Source organism: Leptopilina boulardi, unplaced genomic scaffold, assembly GCF_019393585.1.
Source record: "Leptopilina boulardi isolate dan_hultmark-lab unplaced genomic scaffold, ZJU_Lbou_2.1 LbouV2_392, whole genome shotgun sequence".
Lineage (NCBI taxonomy): Eukaryota > Metazoa > Arthropoda > Insecta > Hymenoptera > Figitidae > Leptopilina > Leptopilina boulardi.
The window spans coordinates 4,687,475-4,710,923 of NW_026137965.1; the positions used below are offsets into that span (position 1 = coordinate 4,687,475).

Below are 23,449 nucleotides of genomic sequence, written 5' to 3' on the forward strand. Positions count from 1 at the left end.
AACGACCCATATACTATATTAGTATTTAATCGAACATAACCTCAAAATACAAGGCTCTAGTTTTCCAGGATACAAGGTTATGGATGAAATATAACCTTAAAATTCAAGGGCAATGGGGTTCCAGGATTCAAGGTCAGAGATCAAACATAACCTTAAAATTTTAGGGCATTTCCAGGATTCAAGGCCTTAGTCCAAACATAGCCTCAGAATTTAAGGACATAGGTCAAGGGACCCTAGGGTTTTGAGGTTATGTCCAACAAATATAATTTTAAATTCCTCTAACCAAGAAAGGAACATAAACTCAAAATTTCCCCTAAATTTTTATAATTTTAATACTTTCCTTTAAAAAATTAATCATTAAAGTGGAAAATAATGAGGGCTTATCCCCCCTAGTTTATTATAATAAATATGGAAGAAAATATATATTAAAAATACAATTCTCTTAAATATCCTTAACAATGTCAAATGAAAAAAAATAATAATTTAAATTTTCAAATAAATTGCTTCTATATAATATATTGTTCGATTATAATTTTTGTACAAAAAAAAAATTCTTATAATTTGAAAAAAATTCAGGGATTTTATTGCACAATTGGCTATAATATCCCATTCATTCGCAGTTGCATTATGCGAAAGCTATTTGCATTGGTCCTTGTGAGCGCGGGCGAATGTATGAATACGAGATGGTGACAGCAGCATCAAAACTTTTTTAGGCGAAAAAAATTCAAAAGAAAAAGCGTCGATGCAGCTCTCGTAAGAGAAAATGGGGAAGGATAATGCAAAGAGGGAAAAATAGGGAAGATTTTCCTATATCTATATACATATATAGAAAGAGGGGGGCGCCTGCATTGCATGCACTTGTGGGTTTATACAACTTTTGGCGCGCACATTTTGCAATTGGCGAGCGATAACGAAAATCTCTCTTCTTCCGTACTTGGCACATGAGAGAGTGAGAGAGAAAGAGAGATTTTCTCTATATATATATCCTGCGATTTCAATATGATTTTATGACGTGTATTATACTTATGGCGAAAAATCCACTTCGAAGGGGGGAAAATTTATGTTGATATCGAGAAAAGAGCGAAGAATTTATGGCACGGATCTTTGCCCCCCCCCCTTTTTTTTAAACCTTTTATTCGGCAAAAAGGCTCTTTCACCAAATTCATTGAAAAGACAAGTAATTTTTTTTTAAATTTAATTTTTGTAATTTGAAGAATTGAATTTGTATGATTTTAATTTATGATTATACAATTATTCTCTTGTTTAAAGGCATATATACATAACATCATAAGGAACACCCGGCTGCCTAATGAAACTACAAATCTCTTGCCCTTATAGGCAAGTCTTAGCTCGTTCTATATATATATGGAGAACCGGGATTATTTCGTCGTATATATAACCCATAGTTATGCTCATTAAATTAAAATACAATTCATGTTTATACGTTTATAAATATATTGTAATTGTTACTATACATTTTAACAAAAAAAAATTTCTTTTTTTCACATTCGCACTTGTACTTTCACTTTCTTTTACGATTTTACTACATTGTTTTATGTTAGGTTAGTAATTATTCGGTTAGGAAATGTTAGGTTAGGTTAGATTAGGAATTATTCGGTTAGGTTAGGAATTATTAGGTAAGGTTAGAAATTATTAGGTTAGGTTAGGTTAGAAATTATTATGTTAGGTTAGGTTAGGAATTATTCGGTTTGGAATTGTTAGGTTAGGAATTATTAGGTTAGATTAGAAATTATTAGGTTAGGTTAGGTTAGGTTAGGAATTATTCGGTTAGGTTAGGAATTATTAGGTTTAGGTTAGGAATTATTTGGTTAGGAATTCTTAGGTTAGATTAGAAATTATTCGGTTAGGTTAGGAATTGTTAGGTTAGGAATTATTAGGTTAGGTTAGTTTAGATTGGTTACTCTTGACATGGAATGACCTATATATATATTAGAATTTTAGTTCTGATTTTAACCTCAAACCCACAGACGAATTGACGTGGAACGACCCATATATCTACCTATATTAGTATTAAAACGAACATAACCTCAAAATTCAAGGTCCTAGTTCTCCAGGATACAAACTCCTGAATCAAACATAACCTTAAAATTCAACGCCATATAGGGTTCCTGTATTCAAGGTCAGAGATCAAACATAACCTCAAAATTCAAGGACATATGTCAAGGGACCGTTGGGTTTGAGGCTATGTCCGACAAACATAATTTCAAATTTCCCTAATCAAGAAACGCACATAACCTCAAAATTTAGATAAAATTTCAATGCAAGCCTTTAAAAAATTAATTATTATTAAAGTGCAAAATAATTGGGATTATATAGAATACAGAAAAAAAATATTTTTTAGAAATGTGCGTTATAATGAGCATATATTATATGTTTATTGTCCTGATGAAATAAGAGTCATATTTATTTGTATATGCACTTGCAGTGATGGTGAAAACGATCTCGTAATTTGAGAGAGAGAGAGAGAGAGAAAGAGAATATTTAACCTACGCTCACACATTGCCAAAACCAAAGAGCCTGCAAGTATTATACATATAGAAACGATATAAAGGCCTATAGCGGCTCAAGAATATAATATTAGGGGTTCTTTGGGGGCGACCCTTTCCCTTTTCTCTTATATAAGGGTTGGTCTCGGGCTGCCGCTTTACATTGCATAAGTAACGCTACGAAATTTCATCTCCCTCTTCAATGAAATAAACCCACCTACTATACTCTCTCTCTCAACTCTAAACTACTGCTTATTTGCTTCTACTATATATAACAGAATATCAAGACTATTTGTCGAGCCTCTCTCACAAGTACACGACTCTAAGTGTATACCCAAATTCACTTCGAGAAAGATACAACATCCTCCTTATAAAATTAAGTGCTCCATTTATTTATTCTACACAGTTTTTAATTTTTTTTGCATTTTTTTTTTAGAATAACAGTATATAAAAAAATAATAAACTGTTTACCTAAATAAATAAAATAAATAAAATAAATAAAATAAATAAAATAAATAAAATAAATAAAATAAATAAAATAAATAAATAAAATAAATAAAATAATGATTCATACCCTCATAACAAAAGGATATTCCTAGGATATCCATAAGATATCCCTATCAATGGTCGATATCCTAGAATGGTCCCCAGGATATTTTGGGATATCCCTAGGATATCCAAACCGCCGGTCTGTGGAACATCAACAGGACATCCATAGGATATCCACAGGATATCCCTAAGACATCCAAAAAATATCTATTGGATATTATATCGCAGGATATCCATGGGATATCCTCAGGATGTCCGTGGGATATTCTTAGAATATTCACGGGATATTTAATATCTCAACATATATTTTTAAAGGTTAAAATTGTTAATAAGCTAATATAATGAATAATAATATAATAAAAACAAAAATCTTATGAGCTTCTAATTTATTTTAAATGAAGATTTGAAACGCATTTTTCAAAGTTTTTAAATAAACTCATGCACTTAATGTATAATTAATATTAATAGTTATTCATTATTTGCGGGGAAGAATTTATATTGTTTAAAGCCAATTTATTTTTTGACAATATTAACCATATGAATAAAGGAATGAATCACGAATGAGAAAAAAATTAGTTAATAATTTTTCAAATTAAACAACTTTCTCGAAAAACAAGTTGCATTTTTATTTTATTTATATAAAATTTAATTCACAGAATATTCTCACTCGTATAGTGCTCATAATAATGACTTTAAAAACAGTATCCTGAGAATATCTTCTTGACATCCAGAAGATATACTGAGAATATTCTGAAAATATCTGTGGGATATTCTAACGATATCTATGGGATATCCTGATGATATCTGTGGGATATCCTGACGATATCTATGGGATATCAGGAGGACATTTATGAAAGTCTATAGAGATATCCAGATGATATCCTGTGGATATCCTCAGATATCCATGGGATATCCAAACCTCCGATTTTTTGGATATCCTTAAGAGATCCTTTTGATATCCATAGGACATCCCTAGGATATCTGCGGGATATTATCAATATATCCCAAGATATCTTGTGTTATTAGGGCAATATTATTTGATAAATAAAATACTTTATTACAATATTAAATGCAATGAAAAAGATACAAAGATCGCGTATGATATAGTATATTAAAGAATAATTAGAAATGCGAAATAATTTCACCAATTTCGCTACAAGCGGCGAGGCGTGCGTTTATTTTTTTAGTAGGCGACTCTCCGCGACTTACGCGCCAGTTTGAATTTGTCAAACTATCGAATGTCCGCGAAATTCAAATTGAATGTGCTAATATTAGAAGGGAAAACCATCAACAACAACATTTTTAATTAATAATAATAATTAAAATTATTTGGGTCATAACAACCTGGAGCAGCGATATGTTTCACTAAAACAGCAAAATTTATCGCTATTCCAGAGAAACATATCGCTGTTCCAAATAAAATTTTTTTTTCGTACAAATTAAATAAATAAAAAATAATTGTTTTTTAATTTCCTTAGAATTAATTAAATAAAAGATTATAGTTTTTTTTTTTAAGAAACAATAATTCAACAGTAAATTGAGGATTTGTTAATATCAAAAATTAATAGAAAATACACTGGAAAAAGATTTATTTATAAAAATAAATAAATTATATTGAATGATAAAAAAAAATAATTGATTGGAAATAGCGCAGATGTTTACCTTTTCAGGTGAGAGAAAATTGAATGTGACGTGTGTGTCTTGTAAAAAAAAAAGAGAAAAATCAAAATCTGTTGACAGATGTCTTATATTTTGAAATCCATATATGTATGTTCAGTGGACTTTACATTTGGAGAAAAGGACAAGGACAAGCATAATTGAGAAATTCGATTCAGACACGGTTTATTTCTCTAAAGGCGTTACCACTCTCTCTCTCTCTCTCTCTCTCTCTCTCTTTCTCTCTCTTTCTCGACAGGTGAATATTATTAGAATTGCGAATTCGACAAGGATATCTTATTCACTTGAATGTCCCTCAATATAATAAAATTTTGTAATTCTTCAACATCCCCTACAGTAGCTACTATTCAAAATTCACATTAAAGAATATTGCTGCTTGAATTGGCAAAATTAATTAAAAAATTATTTCATAATTTTATTTCCACTTTAGTTATTTATTTTTCATTTTTATGTATTTTTTTTTATTTATTTTTTTAATTTTCATTTATTTTTGCTACACATGGAAAAATTCGTGAAATTATTTACATTTCACTTAAAACAATAAATAGATATTTTTTTCTTCTTTTTTATATCGAAGTAAAAATTGAGCGATAGTTTTATATATGTATATATATAGAACGCCAGAAGGTAGGCAACCGAACCACCGAACTGCAGGGATAGTAGCTCGGGTAGATTCGACAGAGACAAGTGTTTGTCAAATGTTTGATCAAAATGTTTGTTATTTCCGCATACATTGCAGTTGAAATTAAATGCGATGCCGAATTGCCAATATCGTTAAGTGTATGCATTACTATCGAGTCGTCATCATCAAATCAAAGGCAAATCAAACAGCAATGTAAAAAAAAAGTGTATATGTATATATAAATATAAACTTGATAAAAAATTATTCTATGCTTTTTTAATTTTTATATTATATTTCAAAAGTAATTGAATAAAAAATAACATTTGATTTCACGATAAGTAATATTTTTTCATATTAAAAATAAGAAAATTTATTTAATGGAATGATATCCTTCAACTTTTAATTTTTGGTCGCCATATTGGATCCGCCATTTTGAATTTTTAAAAAGTGACATCGGATTCGTAATCAGTGACCCCGAAAACTGCCGAGTAATGATTTTCGAGTGAATACGATGAATTTTAAACTTTTATAGTCCGCCATATTGAATCCGCCATTTTAAATTTTTTATTTTTGACTCCAGATTTGAATTCAGCGAAAAAAAAAATTTTATCTGACAAAACAAATGACTTTTCTACTTTAAAAATAAAAAAAAAAAAAATTATCCAATAAATCAATAATTATTCTACTTAAAAAAATATTTTTTGTCTGCCAAAACAATACGTTTTCTATTTAAGAAATAAAAAAAAAAAATGTCTGTCAAAACAATTTCTTTTCTACTTAAAAATAAATTTGGTTTGACAAAATAATGCATTTTTAATTTAAAAATAATTTTTTTTTTTGGTATAGAACAATTTTCTACTTTTTAAAAAACATAAATTTTATCCATGCTTTTTCTACTGAAAAAAAAATATTTTTTTTAAATATATGTCTGATAAAGCAATAAATTTTCTACTTAAAAATTGCCTATTTTTATATATAAAAATTTTAATTTCATCAGAAATTTCCTCTAATTTTCGGATTTTTAAATAATTTTTTCATTTTGAATTTAATTAATTTTTTAAATTTTTAAACAAAAATGAAATAATTTTTTTAAAACTCCAATAACTTGATAATTGTGAATAAATAAAAAAAAAACATTGTTAAATTAATATTCATTCGTTCAAATAAAAATTCGATAATCATATGTCAATTTATTTCTACAAACATATATATATCGTATTGGAAAAATATTTTACAATAATATATATATATATATATATATATATGTGTGTAAATCGTATTCAAGAAATGATTGACAAGTTTTTTCTATTCTCTATTATAGAATCTATTTGTTATAATTTATAATCGCGAAAGACGCGTGACATTTGTGTATATCAATTATGTATTTGTATATTGTCAATATATATACATATATATAATTATAGTCTGTAAAATATTTCTTGTTTATATTTGAATCTCTTTTAACATACAAATTAATTAATTGAAAAAAATGAGTGACAAGATTTCAAATTAAAGAATGAACATTTTTACCTTTCGAAAACATATATATATAGTGTTTGAAAGGCGTTTTTGATTAACGTATATTATTCGGATCGTCACGGTCACCTATTGTGATCTGTTTCACGCGTATATAATACAAGAACTTGCTGACCAGTCTTATATAGACATCAAAAAATAACAATAACAATAATAATAATAATAATAATAATAATAATAATAATAATAATAATAATAATAATATGTTGACCTTATTGACGTGTGTGTACGTGTCAAAAAATTTTGAAGATCAAATTTTTTTTTTTTTTTTTTAAATTAAAGAATGACGGACCAATTGAGAGTATGATAAGAACATGTCATATTTATAAATGCATCTTCATCTTTTCTGACAATATTATGATCACACTTTATTTTTTCACTTATAAATATATTATACCTGCATTGACTATATATACTTTATATATATAACTCTCTCAACTAAAATTATACTTCTATTGTCGAATTTGTCCTTTCACAATCTAGATTTGAAAAAAGGGTTAAAGAGCTCTTTTCAAATGTTAAAATGTCTTGACATTTGTAGCAAAGATATTTTTTTTTTTTTTTTTTTTGTTAAATTGTCAATTAAAAAATTTTTTAAATCAGAATTAAAAAAAAATTAATTTCGATATTTACTTAACGTTTTTTTTATATTTTTTATCAATGCAAAAAATATGTGGGTTTCTCTTTAAATTTAAATTAGTGAGAATTTGTTTGTTAATTTCAATTAGTAAAAATTTCTATTCATTTTTAGTAGTTTTTTCTTTTTTAAGTAAAAATTTAAGTTAAAAAAATATTACTCAATTTAATACTGATATAATGATACTAAAATAGTACTAAAATAGTAGAAAAATAATATTAATATAATACTAAAATGTAGTAATTTCTATACTAATTTCTAGTCATTTTTCACTAAAACTTTAGTTGAAAAAAAATATTACTAAATCAAATACTACTAATAGTATACTAAAAATTACTGAAACTTTTGACTAATATTTATTTTAGTTACTTTTCACTAAAAATTTAGTTAGAAAGTAAATTACTAAATCAAATACTATTAACAATAACAATAATAAAAATAATAATAAAATAATAATAATAATTATTGAAAATTTCTACTAATTTGTAGTCATTTTTCACTAAAAATTTAGTAAAAAAAAATATATTACTAAATTAATTTCTACTACTAATACTAATAATACTAAATAACACTCTAAACCTGAATTAGTGAAAAGTGACCTACTAATTTAAATTAGTGAGAATTTTTTCTAATTTTTACTCACTTTTTACTAAAATTTTAGTCAACAAATTTTAAGCAACTAAATCAAATAGTAATATTTTACTAAAAATTAGTAAAAATTCTTACTAATGCAAATTAGCAGGTCACTTTTCACTAATTGAAATTTAGAGAGAAAACTAAAATAATAATAATAATGATAATAATAATAATAATACCTAATAATAATAACACGGAAAAAAAATTTTATCTGGAACAGCTATATGTTTATCTAGAGTAGCGAAAACTTTCGCTATTTTAGTGAAACATATCGCTGTTCCAGTGAAATTTATCGCTGTTTTAGGTGAAGATTCCTTTCCGTAAATAATACTAAAAATGAGTTATACTTTCTACTAATTTAAATTAATTAACGAATTTAGATTAAATTTAATTGCAAAATATTTGAAATATTTAAAATAATAATATAAAATAAATAATTTTAACAGTAAAATTTATGAGTCAAACGAAACAACGCTTCCTGTCGATATACTTTCCCTTTTACAGATACGTATATATAAATGTGTATGCGTGTATATATATATATATATATATACACACACGTTAGGCCTCTAGGATTTCCTTTGAGAAAAAAAATCATACTGCATATATATATATGGAAGAAGAGAGTCGTTATGGCTTTTTCATATATGTCTTTGTTGAAAGAGCGACGACGTATCGAATGGTCGATTTTCCAGATGAATTCACTCGCCTCATTTTCTTTTGTCGGGCACTTATGCTCACCTGCTCTGACGAATAAATCTCATGTTTTCAATCCTCTATAACCACTCAACACACAGATATACATATATATATATATATATACGTATATATACCTTTTCGATCCCAAGTAAACAAGTTTCTCGTATCTGGCGCGATTTTACGTTCAACGATGTTTTTTTTTTTACTCTTTGCACACCTTTTTGACTTTTCCATCGTCGGTCAAGATCAAAGTACAAACCATCCAAATATTAAAATTAAATTTTTTTTTTTTTATTTCTATACAGAAATTACAAATTTAATATAATATGTAAATGTACGTAATAAATTTTTTTATACGATATATTTCTATATCGATTTCTCTTTTGTATATTATATATATATATATATATATATATATATATATGTATATATATGATTATCGAAAACAGAGGATATTGTGAGGGCTGTTTGTCAGAGATAAATAATCCCTTTGACTGACAGCCCTTATATATGAAAATTCAAGTGTTTGACTAATGGATGAAAGACTTCTATATAGTATAGAAGAGGTGTAAATCCAACTCTTTCTATATTGTCATTCAATTTTCGTTTTGACATTATACCATAAGTCTTAATATATTTGTCAACATGTATTAATATAGAGAAAAGTTAAATTGGAAACATTTGTGCGATACATATATATATATATGTATAATGCGAAACAGTTATTTTTATTCCTCGTGTGGAAAAATTTCTGATTATAATAACGACAGTTGTTAGTAAATAATAATAATGTTAATGCAAAAAAACAGTAAGTACATACAGTACTGATTTAAAATTGGCAAAATTAATAAAAAATACAGTAAGTACATAAAGTACTGGTTCCTTACTGACACCGTTACTACAAAATATAGTAAGTACATATATACTGTACTGCTTCAATACTGACAATAATAATAAAAAAAAATATACAGTAAGTACATGTATATATAGTATTGGTTCATCACTGTCAGCGTTAATTCAAAATACAGTAAGTACATACTGTACTGCTTCAATGCTGGCAACGTTAATAAAAATTACAGTAAGGACATATACTATATTACTTTAATACTGTCAATATTAATTTAAAAAATATACAGTAAGTACATAATGATAAAATAATATACAGTAAGTACATAGTGTATTGGTCCAACACTGTGGCAATATGATTAAAGAATATTGTGTTTTAGTGGGTCGGGGATGGTAGTAGTTCGCCAGCTTATTTTGTTTAGTGTTGCTTTTTTTTACCAACCCCAACATAATCTTGGCATGCGGAAGCCATGGTATCTGTATACAGATTTCCCAAAAGTCCTTAAGCAAAAAAAAAGTACAAGTTTATTACTATAAAAAAATACAGTAAGTACATACTGTACTGCTTCAATACTAGCAACGTTAATAAAAATTACAGTAAATACATACTGTATAATACTGCTTTAAAACCTACAATATTAATAAAAAATATGCAGTAAGTATATACTGTACTGGTCCATTACAGGCAGCGAGAGTAAAAAATACCATAAGTACATACAGTATTGGTTCAATGCTGATTGTATATTAATAAAAATATAACACTCACTCAAAAGTGGAAATATTAATAATAGTTTAATACTGGCAGTATAATTACAAAATCAGTAAGTACATAAAGTACTGTTTTGATATTACAAATTTTAATAAAAAAAATACAGTAAGTACATATACAGTATTGGTTTAATATTATAGAAAAATTTATAAAAAATACAGTAAGAACATATATAGTATTAATTCAATAATGGCTGTAAATATAAAATATACAGTAAGTACATGTATTGTATACTGCTTCAATACTGTCAATATTAATAAAAAATATACAGCAAGTACATACAGTACTTACTGATTCGTTATACTGGTAGCGGTAATAAAAAGTACAGTAAGTACATACTTAGTGCGCAGCATTAATCAATATACTGTAAGTACAAATAGTACTTAAATACTGAAAGTAATAATAAAAAATACAGTATGTACATACAGTTTTGATTTAATACTGGCAAAATTTATTTAAAAATACAGTAAGTATATACTGTATACTGCTTCAATACTGTCATAATATTAATAAAAAATATATAGTAAGTACATACAGTACTGGCTCGTTACTGGTAGCGATAATGAAGAGTACAGTAAGTACATACAATATTGGTTTAATACTTGCAAAATTTATAAAAAGTACAGTAAGTACATACAGTTTTTGTTTAATTCTAGCAAAATTTATTAAAAAAAACAGTAAGTACATACAGTACTGACTCGTTACTGGTAGCGGTATAATGAAGAGTACATTAAGTACATACAATATTGGTTTAATACTTGCGCATTTATAAAAAGTACAGTAATCACATACAGTTTTTGTTTAATTCTGGCAAAATTTATAAAAAAAAGCAGTAAGTACATATACAGTATTGGTTCATTACTAGCAGTAGAAATAAAAATTACAGTAAGTACATTTTTGTCTACTTTTGGTATAATAAATTAAAAATAGTATAAATTATACCGTATAACTGAATATAGAAACGTGAATAACCATATTTCCACACGTTCTTAAGAAATATTGAAAGAAGTCAATAAACAAAAAATAGAGGACAAAAGTTTGAAACAAAGTTAAAGGGAAAAACCGAGAATACGTCTAGGTCAGCGACTTAATTCGTTATTTGATGCCAGAAACATCTGCTGTTCTCCAAAACCCTTTTCCCTCTCGTTTTTACCTCTCAAGCGCTACTCTCTCTCTCCCTCTCTCTCAGAGAGAGAGAGAGAGAGAGAAAGAGGGGGAGAGAGAGCTCTCTCTCGGCGAATTTTATCGTATATATGCAATTCTTTAATTAATCATTTTGTATTAATAAAAGCTTGCCTAATTGAATTCGCTGATTCCACAACGTTAATACGAGTTTAATTTAAATTGAATGAAGTGTTGGTCTCGGCCGACTATTCGCATATATATTAACCATACCCCCTTCGTCTTCCGCCCTTCGTTTTCCATCCCCCATCATCATATACATATATAGTCTATATATATATATATACCCCTCAAATCGTCCTTTTTCTCTCCCTGTTTTATTGATCTTCATTCCATGCTCTTGACTATATATCAAGGCTTTAAAAAGGTTACCTGTTTTCAGTTATCAGTTTACTTCTTCGCGAATCAAATATAAGACTTGTTTTTTTTTTTTTTTATTTAAAACCGCAAAACTCTACTTTGGTATATTTAGGAGAAAACTGCATATTAAATACAGAAATTTTAATTCCCTTTTTGTAATAATAATTAGAGTAATAGTAATTAAATGAGCCAAAAGTTTAAAATTCCACTGAAAAAAAACTTTATCTGGAACAGCGATATATTTCTTTAGAATGGCGAAAATTTTAGCTGTTTTAGTAAATCATATATATATATATATATATATATATATATATATATTGCAGTTATACAGAGTGAAACTTATCGCTTGTTCCAGATTAAAATTTTTTTCTATACCAGAAATGAGAGAGTTCACTACTGGCGCAGCACTGGTATCATAGTATTTCGCCAATCTGTCAATTTCTGGTACTAAAAATTAATTTTAAATTAAAAAACTATTTTAAAAAATTATAATTAAAATTAAAAATATTTTTTTTAAAATTACCAACATATTTTTGAATTATTTGACGCACGTGTATATATATAATTTTTTGTAAGTATAATTTTACATTTTAAAGCCTACTCACTAGGAAGCGCCACTTAGCTCTGTTTGAGCTTGCAAGAATATCAGTATATATATATATATGTAATACATATATACATATACATATATAGAATCCTCTGACAGCTTTCAAACTCATGGGAGGGGCAAATGGGAAGGTCTTACTATCAACTCCGCCTCCAAACGTTCTTCTTTACCAAAGATACTTCGAAGCATTTATATATATATATATATCATATACACCACTTGAACATAATTCCTTTTGTTCCTACAAATCATACATTTACTTCTTTTTTTTGCCCTTTGGAGTTGTGAAATATTTTCTAAATCTTGTACATCGATTATTTCAAATCTAATAAATTTTTCCCCTTCGCGCTAATATATTTACATACACGGAAAAAAAAAATTTATCTGAAATAACGATATGTTTCTCTGGAATAGCGAAAAGTTTCCCTGTTTTAGTGAAATATATCGCTGTTTCAGTTAAACTTATCGTTGTTCCAGGTGAAATTTTTTTTTCCGTATAATTTTTTAATTAAAATAAAAGAAAAATATTTTGTTATTATATAAATAATATTTATATGCAAAGTTGTCTATCTTGCTAAGATATTAATTTACAGTCAATGCTATTTTTAAAATTAAATACGGTATATAATTAAAAGAGAATCTTATCGGAAGCAGTTGTTAATTAGCAGTTGCAAAAAGCTTAACTCAATTACAAACGTGTGTATATAGCGATTGGATATGGACTTGAGCATCTATAATGAGAATGAATGCGGAAATTGAATAAATTTGCCAATTCGACTTATATAATTCGTTTTAGAAAGAGAAAACAAATGATATAAGATAGTAAAAATAATTTTATATACTCTCTAAATTTCAATTAGCGAAAATTTCTCCTTTTTTTTAAGCTAAAACTGTAGTTGAAAAAAATTATTAAATCAAATACTACTAATAATAATACTAAATTAATACTAAAATAATACTAATAATACTAATAATACTGAATTTAGTAATTTCTATCAATTTTTAGTCATTTTTTGCTTGTAGGAAAAAAATATATTACTAAATCAAATACTAATAATAATAATACTAAATATGATAATAATAATTAATAATTATAAATAATACTAAAACTAAAAATACTGAAATATTTAATTGCAGTTTTAAAAGAATTTCACAAAAGTAATTTTGAATTTTCCCTCTTAATGTAGACCGCAAGTAATTGCTCGTTTGACAATATATCGATATATATATATATCGAACTCGAAGAAGAGACCTAACCTCAATTTTCTCTGCCTTTGCTTTGTACATCGTGCCTTTGTGTCAAATTTGTTATTTGAAAAATATTTGATATATTGTTTGTTCTATTAAAAAGTGGAAATTATTAAAAATTAGTTATTCACATTAGTGTTGTGCAATAAAAGTCATAATATTTCTAATTTTTCAATGTGCAATGTCAACACAGTTTTCTTGAAAGTATCAAATTGAGACCAAAAATAGCATCAAATCGTTGCAATTTTTTGATGCATATACATAAGTTATATCAAAATGAGAGCGTTTTGTAAATCATTTTTAGAAATCGACGCCTCCCGTTGATAAGATGCCCGTTCATTTGTCAGAATAATAAAATGCCAACTCGTGCTCAGTTCAATATGAAGCTAGTTCAATTGTCAAAATAATAAAAGGCTATAACTCAGTTTCCGTATAATATAATCCTATCTTGCATTAAATTCGAATTCAAGTTTTCGTATAAATTAAAAAAGAAGTTTAAGTCGATCAGAATATTAATTCATATACTTTTTAATGATTAATTATAGTGATTAATAATTATTAATAAAATAAGAAATAGAATAAAAAACAAATAATAAAATAAATGAAAATAAAAAATATTATTAAAAAAGAAAAAAATTCATTTAATCAATTTATATTAATCATGGCCAAAATGAATCGACTGAAAAATAAACGATTTATTTTCAGTTATTTTCGTAATAGTGTAATTGCGGCGACTATTTTACTATTTAATTTGAAAATGAAAATAACAGAAAATCAAAGACAATGTATGCAATTCGATAATTAAATAGTGAAAGCTTATAAACATAACCTAAAATGCATGAGAAAAAATTTGTCGATAAAATCAATATAGCCGAGCTTTTTAGAAGTTAGATGGCAGCACTTATCTTTTTTCTTTCTTTCAATTTTTTCTGAATCGTTTTTATAAAAAGCAAAACTCTTATATACTTACTAAACGGAAATATTGATCAAAAAGATATGTATTATGTTAACAAAAAAAGTAATATTTATAATCAATAATATTGGTTTAAATAAGATATTAATTATTTTCAACAATATTTTTAATAAAATAATTCATTATTTTTTGCAATATTTTTAATGAAAAATTAATTTTTTCACAAATATTTTTTCACAAATAATAAATATTTTTCACCAATGTTTCTGTTCAAAATTAATATTTTTCACATTTTCTTTGTTAAAAAAAAATTAATTTTTTTCACCAATATTTTTGATGAAAAAAGTTAATTTTTGTCACGAATATTTTTGATTAAAATGTTATTAAATTATAATTAAAAAATAATAAAAAATTAAATAAAAAATATAATTAAAATATAATAAATATAAAGGGCTTGTTCCGTTAATGTCAATAAATAAATAAATAATTTTTTTAACCAATAATTCCTTTAAAAATTAATTTTTTTACCAATATTTTTGATGAAAAAATAAATTTATTTCATCAATATTTTTAATTAAAAAATTTTTTTTTCTGAAAGGAGAAGAAAATTAAATCTTTATTTTTATTGGCAAAAAATCTTCATTTTAATTTGACAATATAAAAAATTAAAATTTAAATTCCTCCTCCCAAGATTTCTACTCGTTGCGTCAAAAATTAAAAATGGAGAAAAAATTAAATTGTTTCGTTTGACAATATTTAGTCTCATACCTTTAATAAAAAATGGAGATTTTTTGCCAATAAAAATTATGATTTTATCCTCTCCTCTTTACTGAAAGAAAAATACATTTATAAAGGAAATTTTCATGAAAAAATTTTTTTTTAATCAAACATATTGGCGAAATAAATAAATTTTTTAATTAAAGAAAAGGTGAAAATATTTGATCAAAAATATTTGTGAAAAAAATGATGAAAAACGTTTTTTCAAAATAAAATTTTCTTTGAAACAAAAAAAGCTTCTTTGTTTCAAAGAAATTTTATTTATTTAATGAAAAAAAAATTATATTATATTGATATAGGGTAAAACAAACATTTATTTAAATTAAATAAAAAATTTCTTTAAAACGAAGATAATTTTTTTTTGAATCAAAAAAATCTTTTTTATATATACTATAGCAAAAATATAGATCTTGAATGTCAAATTGATCCTTGATAATATTTAACAATATTATTAACAATTTTTATAAACATATTAAACATAAATCACTGATTCAAATTTAGAGAGTAGAGGGCGCCAATGTCTATATGTAATTGATTAAAATAACAAGCAAAAAAAAACAACACTTCTTTTCTTTTACAAGAATTCATTAAATATTCTTTTCAAATCAAAATAAAAGTAAAACTTCCTAAAGACGTAATTGTGTTAGTGTAAAAGGTGTGTGCAAGACTTGTATAAGGGATGGGGGGGTTTGGGCGAAGTTTATTCAGTCCGCCAAACTTTAACTTTGTAGTACAGCGTGTCCATCGCCAGAGGGCACAAGTCCAATGGACAAGAGGTAAAATCGGCTCCGAATGCCGGATATAACCTTATATATACCGCTGGTGCAAATATATATATATATATATATACACAAGTCGCGCTTTGTCCGATCTCTCGGACGCAATTAGGGAGGGTCTGTGCCTCAACCCCCACGGGGGTGCCCTACGCTAAGTAGAAAAGCTTGTATCCAACCCCGAACCTTGAAAGGCGATGGGTTGGCTGACTGGACAGCAGCTGACTACTAGATGAACCTACCAAACCCCCCCCCCACCCTTTTCTCCCCCTTCTCACCCCCCAATCCTCTATATACCTCTAAACTATGGTCAGCCATCGTCTCCTCCATCCATTCACCCCCCCCCCTCCCCCTCTCGTTCCGGTTCCTGGGACGACCACTCTCTCTTGTCACTGTGCTTCCAAGACAAACATTATCGGGAAATTCCGTGTCTAGTCGATCAGTCATCAAGATGAACGCATGTCGTACAACCTAGTTACAACCTCTTGCATTTTTTATATTATTGTTTTAAATTTTAGAAATGGGGACATTTTTTTTTATTTTCTTGCTTTTTTATTTTTATGAGAATTTTTGTTTTTGACCTTGCGGGGATAAGCATCAAAAGTCAGAAAATTTGAAAAGAATTCGGCTATAAATGTATAAATCTTGCTTTCTGTGAGAGGGTGGAGTTTCAATTTTTTTCCTTACCTACTCTTAATTTTGTATTTTTATTCCACGTAGTAGAATTTTGCATTTTGTGAGAAGGAGAGGTTTTAAAAGCAGCCTTGCTTTTTGTAAGTAGGTGAAGTTTGAGTCTTCTTTTTTTCTTTTCCAGTCTTCATTTTGTATTTTTAGTAACGAAGTAGAATTTTGTATTGTGTGAGAAGGAGAGATTTGATAATAAGCCTTGTTTTCTGTGAGTAGGTGGAGTTTGAGTCTTCTTTTTTTCTTTTCCAGTCTTCATTTTGTATTTTTAGTAACGAAGTAGAATTTTGTATTGTGTGAGAAGGAGAGATTTGATAACAAGCCTTGTTTTCTGTGAGTAGGTGGAGTTTAAGTCATCTTTCTTCTCATATCTAGTCTTCATTTTGTATTTTTTAGTGCTACGAATTAGAATGTTGCACTCTACGAGAAGGAAATGTTCGAAAAACAAACCTCATTGCTTTCTATGAAAAGGTGGAGAAGGAATTTTTCTTTTTTTCTATCTATGCTTCATTTTGTACATTTTCAGAGCTACAAATTAGAATTTTGCATTTTGTAAAAAGGAGAAGTTTGAAAACAAATCTTGCTTTTTGTGAAAAGGTGGAGTTAGAATCATTCTTTTTTCGTATTTAGTCTTCATTTTTTATATTTCTATGCTACGAATTAGAACTCTTCTTTCTACAATAAGGAGATGTTTGCAAACAAACCTTATATTGCTTTCTGTGAGAAGGTGGAGTTTTAATTTTCTCACATTTGTTGAATTTCACTTCCATCTTGTCTTTAGAGGCTTTGTTTTCTTTTTTTCAAGGGGAGATTAAATTCGACCAAAAGATTCAAACTTCTCCTTCGAATATAAAGCAAAACTTTAATTTCCAGTGCTGAAATACAAACTGTAGAGTAAAAAAATGTATCAAAATTATTAACATGACTAAGCTTCTAAATACAAAATGTAGGTTAAATTCAACAAACGAAGAAAAAATTCAAACTCCTCCTTCGCACAGAAGGCAAATATTTAATTCGTGCCATGAAATACAAAATGTTCAGTCAATTAAAAAAAAATAAATCGCAATTAACGTATACGAAGCTTTTAATAATAAAAAGGAGGTTAATTGGGCAAAGAAAGAAAAGAGTCAAACTCCTTCTTTACATAAATATTTAAATATTTAATAATATTTAATATTTACTTATATATAAATAATAAATTAAATTAAATTAAATTAAATTAATTAATTAAATTCGGCTAAAGAAGAAAAGATTCAAATTCCTCCTTCAAACAGAAAGCAAAATTTTAATTCGTAGCCTTGAAATACAAGATAGAGAGTAAACTGGAAAAAAATAAATCGAAAAATTGACTATACTAAAAGAAAAAATGAAGGTTAAATTCGTCAAATGAAGAAAAGTTTCAAACTCCTCCTTCGTACAGATAGCAAAATTTGAATTCACAGCCCTAAACTACGCAAAATAGAGAGTAGATTAAAAAATAATAAATTGTAATTAATCAGGTCTCTAAACACAATATGGAGATTAAATTCTAAATGAAAAAAAATCCAAACTGCACCTACTCACAAAAGGCAAGTATATTTAATTTCTATACCTTTTCTGTCCATTTTTGTTACTTTTGACATTTAGATTTTTTGTTCCTAAGGTCAAAAACTAAAAAAACTACGAAAAATTATCACTTTTAAACTTCAATACATTTTGTAAGGGAACCATTTGAAACAATAGGACACATGTAAGAAAATCACATAAAATATATTATATTCATGAAGATTTGCGTGTTCGTTATATATATATATGATAAATGTATATTAGTCAGCGAGAGAGAAACCTTTATTGCTGACGGCTTGTTAGCCGTTTGGTCTTGTATTTAATATTACACACTCTCAGGTCCATTCTATTGACTTGATGAAATTTATATGCATCTTTCGCTTCTATATATATATATATATACATATACGAAATCTCGTTGTTATTATTGCTCCAAACAAAATAAAATATTACTCCAAACAAATAGAAATTAACTTTAATACAAAATTATTTAAAAATTACCGAAATATACTAAATCCCGTGTAGAAATTGTCCTACTAGGGACCTAGTAGGGAATGAAACGCCACACCTGATCAGGGCCAAATGTGGATTTCCTAATCAGGGCCACATCAGACGCGGTGTTTTATTCCCTAATAGGGCAGCCTAATCCGGCCCCGATCTGGGCCCTGGCAAAATTTCTCCACGGGATAATAAAAATAAAATATTAAAATACAATATTTTATTAAAAAAAAATATCTTATTTAATATTTAACTGTAATATAATTCTTCATTTTCAAGAAGGAAATAATTTTTTTTTTTTTTTTTCATATGACAAGGTATGCACATATACGAAGCATTAGAAAATGTTGGCTTCCATGGACAACGACCTAATTAGAGGTCATGAAATGGAAATGTTCATGAGAAAGGGTTTTGTGGAGGGGGGTGTAAAAAGGGGAGGGGGGCGAAAGGGGGGTTAATACAGTAGTAATTCGCGCACGGTACGACGAGAGAAGCGTTGTCCGGGTAAGATAACAGGAAAGGCTGTGGGTAATAGTTTGTGAGAAACATACGCTTCATTAACGGATCATCTCTCGTGTAATATCTACTTTATCCGGGTGACCATATCAGTACCGCCCAGGCAGACAGGGATAACCGTATCACAGCATCTATTTCCCAATCCGAGACCCATTCGCTTCCAAAGCTCCGAGCAATCAGCCAATAATTGCTTAACTTCATTTTGCACAATTCGAATAATACTTTGTTTATATATTATAAGCGCAATAATGCACAAATTTTTCAATATTATATGATTATAATTTATCATTTTCATTTACATTTTATATTCTAAATATTAAAAGATTAACTTTTTAACAAAATTACCGTAAACATATATAACCTATATGTATAATTCGTTTAGTTCTAAGGTCCCTTTTCTTTAGAGTGTGTTACAATTTATTTTCTTGAATATAAAAAATAAATTTGAATTATAGACAAAAGATCGTAGTATGATTGTTTATAGAAGGAGAAAAAAGAAAGAAGAGAGAGAGAGAGAGAAAGAGAGTCCATTCATTCTAGCTTGTGTATTATATTGGACTTGTGAGATCTAATCTTATGGCTGTGGTGTGAAAGGAAAAGGTCGAAAGAACGAAGAAGGTTTGTAACCCTCTCTTACCTGGTTAGAGTACACGACTCATTCACTCCGAGTAACGATAAAAAAAACGAGAGGACGACGAAGCTCCTGGAACTCTTTAGATAAGCACTACTTTGTTGCCTTTTTCTCGTTAATTAAGTTCGTCCTTCAATTATCCTTTATATTCCAAAAACAAATTTTTTCTAATTCTAATAATTATTATTATTATTACTATTATTATTATATAATAATAATAATCTTTTAACAATGATTACATTTTATGTTTTTTTTTTGTATCGTTTATAATGTTTTAGCGAAAAATTTTCGGATCTCTATATATTATCGTAATCTTAAAAAATACTAATATTCAAATCTCTATATAGCAATCTTAAAAATACTAATATTCAAATCTTTCTAATCTTCAATCCTAAAGGATAAATATATCTATATACATAGTTAAGAAGAAAAAGTGTATACATTAGTAAATAGGTATGATATGAAAGGATGTCTAATCTTATTTCGTTATAGACACAGATGTTGTGCACAAATATTCAAATAAGATAAATAATATCCTTTATATATGTAGAAAAGATAATCATGACGATTTTTGACAAGTTTTCTTTAAAAATACTTTGGTAATCTGAAAAAAAAACGGTGAGATAAAAAAAAAATGTAACTAAATCCCATTATATGTATATATATAATACATTGTTATATTCTGATATTTTGGTGTTTTCTAAATGATAAATAGTAGTTTTCTAAATATTTATCTTTAATGCTCTGCCTAAAAAAGGGATTTTCATAAGTAATTACTATTACACAAAATGCAGATAATTAAATAAAAATAAAAAATTATAACAATTATCAAATTTGAATCGAAATACAATTTAATAGACAAGATTGTATATTTTTTCAAAAAATAAATAAATAAACAGGACGAAAAAAACAAAAAAAAAAAGAACAGTAAAAGAAAGACAAAGATGAGATGGTAACAAAAAAAAAGAATTTAAAAAAAAAACAAACACCATTCAAGCAACGACTCTGAAGTACCTGGAAACGAGCTTCTAATGATATGCAGAGCCTGGAGTCTTGAATGGACCTTTCGAGAATTCTCCGACGGTTTCGAAGAATTCCGAAATTCCGAGGTCGCGCGTCCCCTTCTCCTATCTTATTCTCTCTTTCTTTCATCTGGGTTCTGCTTCTAGATTCGGATAAGGGAATCGCCTTTGTGAGAGAATCATTTCTTTCTTTTTTTTTCTTTCTCTCTCTCTATATATCTGCTTTTCTTCTTCTTTCACTTTTTCTGGTTTCGTTTCACTCACATTCCCGCTCTTTTTCTTTTGCCTCGAGATTTATAATCTAGCCATTTTTGTTTTGTTTTGTTTTTTTTTTTTGCTTGAAGATGTGCACATGATTCAAATAGAAACGATTTGTTTCATTGTCATTTCTTTTTTGTATAAAAATAATATATGATAACAATTATAACAACAATAAAAACAACTGAAGCAGCATAAACAACAACAACACAAACAACAACGACAGCAGCATCAACGACAACAACAAAAATAAAGACAGCAACAACAACAGCAACAACAACGATAACAAAAACGACGACAGCAGCAACAAAGACAGTAACAACAAACAAAAACAGAGACAACAACGACAGTAACAACAACAAAGACAGCAACAACAACGATAGTAACAACATGACAAATAACAACAACAAAAACTACGACAGCAGCAACAACGATAGTAACAACAACAAAAACAGAGACAACAACGACAGTAACAACAACAAAGACAGCAACAACAACGATAGTAACAACATGACAAATAACAACGACGATAACAAAAAAAACGACAACAACAACAAAGATAACCGTAACGACGACAACAGCAACAAAGATAGTATCAACAACAACAAAAACAACGTCAGTAGCAACTAGACGGAAACAAAAACAAAAACGACAGCTACAACAATAACAACAACAACAACGATAACAAAAACGATGACAGCAGCAACAAATACAGTAACATCAACAAAAACAGCAGCAACAACAACAATAACAAAAACGACGACAGCAGCAACAAAGACAGTAACAACAACAAAAACAACGTCAACCGCAACTAAACAGAAACAAAAAACAAAAACGGCAGCTACAACAATAACAACAACAAGAACAGCGATAACAAAAACGATGACAGCAGCAACAAAGACAGTAACAACAACAAAAACAGCAGCAACAACAAGAATAACAAAAACGACGGCAGCAGCAACCAAGACAGATACAACAACGACAGCGTGAACTAAGACAGCAGCTACTAAGACAGAAACAACAACAAGAACGACTGCAATGACAACGATGACAAAAACGACGACAGATACAACAACGACAGTAGCAACTAAGACAGAAACAACAACAAAAACGGTAGCAACAATAACAAAAAAAATAACAACAACAAAAACAACAACGATAACAAAAACGATGACAGCATCAACAAAGACAGTAACATTAACAAAAACAGCAGCAACAACAACAATAACAAACGATGACAGCAGCAACAAAGACAGTAACAACAACAAAAACTACGACAGCAGCAACTATGACAGATACAACAACGACAGCAGGAACTAAGACAGAAACAAAAAAGACAGAAGCAACAAAAACGACAGCAACATCAACAAAAACAGAGACAACTACGACAGTAACAACAACAAAGACAGCAGCAACAACGATAGTAACAACAAGACAATTAAAAACGACGATAACAAAAATAACGATAGCAACAACAAACAACAACGATTACCGTAACGACGACAACAGCAACAAAGATAGTAACAAGAACAACAACAAACAACGTCAGCCGCAACTAAACAGAAATAAAAAACAAAAACGACAGCTACCACAATAACAACAACAAGAACAGCGATAACAAAAACGATGACAGCAGCAACAAAGACAGTAACAACAACAAAAACAGCAGCAACAACAACGGCAACTAAAACTACGTCAGTAACAACAAAAACATCGACAGATGCAGCAGCAACAACTACAATAATAATAATATTAATAATTATTATAATAATAATAAATTCTAATGAATAAAAATTTTCAGAAAGTATACTTTTTAACCGTACTAATAAGGAAAGAATAATTAGCGATTATTTACATATGAATTTTGCTGTTTTACATTTTCGATAGCCGCATGTGGAGAGATGTCGAAGAATTTTTTTTTCTACTATAACGAGCCTATAAATATGCATCACTTTGA

General features: G+C 27.8%; 1 protein-coding gene across 1 annotated transcript; it reads left to right on the top strand.

The window, feature by feature from the left end:
- Positions 1–5,444: 5,444 nt before the first annotated feature.
- LOC127288681 (GATA zinc finger domain-containing protein 4-like) lies at positions 5,445–22,997 on the top strand. The gene is made up of 4 exons (XM_051316288.1): positions 5,445–5,568; positions 21,719–22,111; positions 22,193–22,478; positions 22,851–22,997. Exons 1-4 carry the CDS (start codon positions 5,445–5,447, stop codon positions 22,987–22,989), a joined length of 942 nt encoding a protein of 313 aa, XP_051172245.1. The 3' UTR covers positions 22,990–22,997.
- The last annotated feature ends 452 nt before the right edge of the window (positions 22,998–23,449 follow it).

What these genes read in the sequence shown, in the direction of transcription:
- LOC127288681 (XM_051316288.1), top strand. Translation starts at nt 5,445, where the DNA reads ATGTTTGTTATTTCCGCATACATTGCAGTTGAAATTAAATGCGATGCC. An exon ending in CAACAACAAAAACAACGTCA is followed by an intron (nt 22,112 to 22,192) that starts GTAGCAACTAGA and finishes AAACGATGACAG; the next exon opens with CAGCAACAAATACAGTAACA. An exon ending in ACAGATACAACAACGACAGC is followed by an intron (nt 22,479 to 22,850) that starts GTGAACTAAGAC and finishes CAAAAACGACAG; the next exon opens with CAACATCAACAAAAACAGAG.